This window comes from Cryptomeria japonica, unplaced genomic scaffold (genome assembly GCF_030272615.1).
Source record: "Cryptomeria japonica unplaced genomic scaffold, Sugi_1.0 HiC_scaffold_1790, whole genome shotgun sequence".
NCBI lineage: Eukaryota > Viridiplantae > Streptophyta > Pinopsida > Cupressales > Cupressaceae > Cryptomeria > Cryptomeria japonica.
In genome coordinates, this window is record NW_026730080.1 from 1 (window position 1) to 4145 (window position 4145).

At 33.1% G+C, this 4145-nt stretch overlaps 1 protein-coding gene across 1 annotated transcript; it reads left to right on the forward strand.

Moving 5' to 3' along the window:
* Positions 1 to 2952: 2952 nt before the first annotated feature.
* LOC131051542 (probable glutathione S-transferase) lies at positions 2953 to 3776 on the forward strand. Its single transcript, XM_057986117.2, has 2 exons — positions 2953 to 3310; positions 3390 to 3776. Exons 1-2 carry the CDS (start codon positions 3002 to 3004, stop codon positions 3756 to 3758), a joined length of 678 nt encoding a protein of 225 aa, XP_057842100.2. The 5' UTR covers positions 2953 to 3001; the 3' UTR covers positions 3759 to 3776.
* Positions 3777 to 4145: the final 369 nt, after the last annotated feature.

Genomic DNA, 4145 nt, shown 5'->3' on the forward strand with positions numbered 1-4145 from the left:
CTATATCTATGCACACCATATTTATTCATGCATATAGCAATATAGATGAATATATGTTCTTCTTAAGGGGATATCATTTTTATATCAATAACTATTTTACATAAGTTATAGATTTTGTGCAAGTTTTCTCTCTGATGTTCTACTACGATTTGGCTATTAGGTGCATATAATTTGGTTAGCATATAATATGGTTAGATAGGTGTCCATGAAACTATAATTGCAAAGTTGTAGAAAATAAGAATGTATGAGAAAAGAAAGAAGTGTGCAACTTCCCACTCAACTTTGGAAGCTCACATTAATAATTTGAAAATAACAAATAGAAATCCTAATTCCAAGTATATTATTTTTGTCTATAGTAGCCCACTGTTACAATTCTATTTAAGACAAAATTGGATTGGATAGGTTGGAGTATCTTCCAAGTGGACACTTAATTATGATGATTTATAAGATGTAGATGGGTAGACTAGAGTGCAAATGGAGCTTTTACAACTGTAATTTAAATAATTGCAGGATTAGAAGGAACATACTAGGAATAAATTTCAAGAATTGAGAGGTTGTTTTCTGGAAATCATACTAGAATCAACTATTGTTGCAAGAGAAGACATTATGGGATAACACTTTTAGTAACTTCAAGTAGATGTACAAGGTTATTCTCCTAGTACAATAGGATCAGATTGGTCTCGATATGAGGTTTTTTTTTAAATGGGGATGATGTTTCCAAGGAACATACAAAACTATCACAATGACACAAATTCTACCTTGTTGCTAAGTGTTGTCACTCCTTGTAAGATCCCTTTCTCCTGGCACTTGTATGTTATGTAAGGTTTCAGACCCTCTCCTACTTCACCCAATCAAAACATAGAAGGAACAAACCCTTGTGGTATAAGAGAAGTCAATTTCACCAAAATTCAAATAAATAATATGATAAAATACTAACATCTATGATTTATATATAGACAAAATGAGAAAATAAATACAACTTAGATACTAGAGTTTCTTATTCTATCAAAATATATTTATAAATATTTGCAAATCAAAATAAAAGTACTTAACTTTAGATTTCAAATTCATTTTGACAAATATTATCAATTGATAAGCTACTATATCAAAACCTTGGATTCTATTTGATAACTAATAATATATAGAAAAAATTATTATGTTTCAATATTCATCATTTTTCATGCACACAAGTTTGAACCATGTTTGTAGAATCTATTTGTATATGTAGATTTAATCTAGTAAGCTTGATACATTTAACCGATTCTTTTAATGATGTGGAGATCTACAGTAAATGAATATAATATTTATGAACAACTTTGGGAGTTTATCTCCTTCTTTGGATAAACCCTTGTTTCTAATTTAATGGCTTTTTATTAATGATTGCAGACACGCCATGCAATCATACAATATTTGTGATCATGTGTAATTGTCAATTTTTTGCTAATGCTTAGTGCTAATATAGTGTGTTTTTATCTTTTATTAAATGATTCATTAATAAATCCTACACTATAGATGATAAGTTAATGAATTAAGTTTTTCCTTTGTATATGAAACATTAACATTTAATTGTTTAGTTTTATTCTTCATAATTAATTACAACAAAGTCAATTTAGGACAATAATTAAATTTAAATTTTTGAATTTGGAGGTTTAATATATGCTCCAAAAATTATACAAATTTATTTGTACATTGTAAAATCAAATATAGAATAGTGGAGAGGGGTCTGTAGCTACCAATATACAAATAAGCATCCAGGAATCGATCACCCACTTGAACTTCCAATCTATTCCTTTCTGATAACCAACACGTGAAAATAAAAAGACTAGTATAGTATTCTACATGCAATAATACGTGTTCACTTATGCATGTGTAGATTAACATTGCATATTAACTAAAGGAGTTGTGTAAAGTTTTGGTGGCCCTAGAACATGGTTACTAGGCATCTATGTATAGGTATTGGTTAACACCTGTTTTAAGAGAAATATTAATTAGAGTGCAACTTTTTTTGGCGCCACAACAAATGGTTACTTTGGTGTTTGTGTGTAGGTATCGGTTGTCATCTCCGAATTACCATTTTTGGTTCTTTATGCACATCATGACTCGTCTTAGATCATCATAACTACCTAGAAGTAGAAATAATAGCTTAAGGCTCTCAAATCACATATTAAAAGACTCAAAAAAATTAATACAAATCAGATGTACCATTTCAGAACTTAAGATATATGAACTTATGTTGGGTGACCAAAAACTCTCCCTTAATGAATTAAAAATAATATATAAATTAAATTAAGCTTTAAAATTGTGCGAAAGCAAGTGCACACTTTATAAATACTCATTATTTTAATATTACAAATGAATTGGAACAAATGAAGAAAAGTAGAGGCTACGCATTTTCACTAGGTATTACAATAATAATAATAAGAAATGCCCGCAGTACTTGACCATATGTGCCTTGCTCCACAAGGCAGCAGGTAAACTTTACGCATTTTATAGTAAGTTGCCACTCCTGCATAGCCATTTCCACGAAGTTGCACCGACCAAATTTAAAATAGTTCAAATATCGCGCAAGGGACAAGTAATTAGTGCTCATTTTACGTAAGGGCGTACGCTGAGCGTGAAAGAGAGATAATTAATTAGTGCTCATATTACGTAACAGTCTACGCCATCAGAATGACCAGCGCTAGCAGTACTCACTCGGGACTCAACACCGTTATGCAGCTACATATGTATCTCTAAGGTGGGGTCAATATGCCTTATCCTCTGAATGGCCCAGAATCCCTGGCCTCGAAATTTACCGACTTTGGTTTTCTTATATATATCTCCCTACACTCTATGCCATTTCATTATGGGGTCGACCAAATTGATCTACAGTTTTTTCCACTTCAAGTTTTTGTGTTTGAACTTTAGGTTTTGTGTGTGATTATTTACAGCTGTTTGAACTTTGGTTTCTCTGTGAGATAATCTTTAGCTGTGTGCATTTTAGGTTTTAGGAGTGCTTGAGATGGAGCAAGTGAAGGTACTAAACACATGTATCAGTCCCTTTGGTATGCGCGTCTTGATTGGCCTAGAAGAGAAAGGTGTGAAATATGAATACCAAGAAGAGGTACTCTTTAATAAGAGCGACCTCCTCTTGCAAATGAATCCAGTGTACAAGAAAGTACCTGTTTTGATCCACAACGGCCAGCCTATATGCGAGTCTCTCATAATTCTTCAGTACATTGATGAGACATGGGATTCCAAGCAGTTTTTGCCGTCTAAGCCATATGATCGTGCCCTTGCCCGCTTCTGGGCCGACTTCATAGATAAGAGGGTAAGAGGATCCGTATTCTCGTTGGTATTAGCATTAAAGTTTTGTAATGTATTCTAACAAAAATCTTCTATGGATGTAGGTTTTTGACACGGTAATTCGTTTACTGAAGTCAGAAGACAAGGTTCTGGAGGAGGCAAAGCATGACATGTTAGAGAGCTTTCAATTTTTAGAAGGCACATTGAAAGAGATGTCGGCAGGGGGATCGCTGGCTTTCTTCAGTGGAAGCAATTTTGGGTTCTTAGATATTGCCTTCATTCCCTATGCTTGTTGGTTCCATGCTTTGGAAACTATTGGGAATTTCAAGATACCGTTTGAGAGTAAATATCCATTGCTTGATGCATGGGTTAAGAAATGTATGGAGAGGGACAGCGTCAAGAAAGCCCTTGCCTCCCCTGATCGGGTTCTAGAATATGCATTGCAAATGAGGAGGAGATCTTTAAATGCTTAATATGATTGTTCAGTTAAGCATGCGACATGTGGGTATTCGTTAATTGAGTCTATGATTTGGAACAGATGAAGAATAAAGTATGTTGAAGGAGTTTAGATGGTAGCATTCAGTTTATTGTTGAACAGTTATACTATAGGTATTGAGTTGCCATTTTCTTAAGACTTATTCCTGAGTTGTATCATTCAGTCGTTGAATGGTTTAAATGTTTAAAGGATAAATATAGCAATAGAGTACTGAGTTTTTTTGTTTTCAAGGCTAAATGGTACTTTATAATTGAATTATATATTGTTTGGAAACTCATGGAACTTTCTGATTGGATTGATGTGTTGTTGGATCTTCAAATAAGTCTTGTTGGAATAATTAGAGCTATGTTTGCTACAATTGACA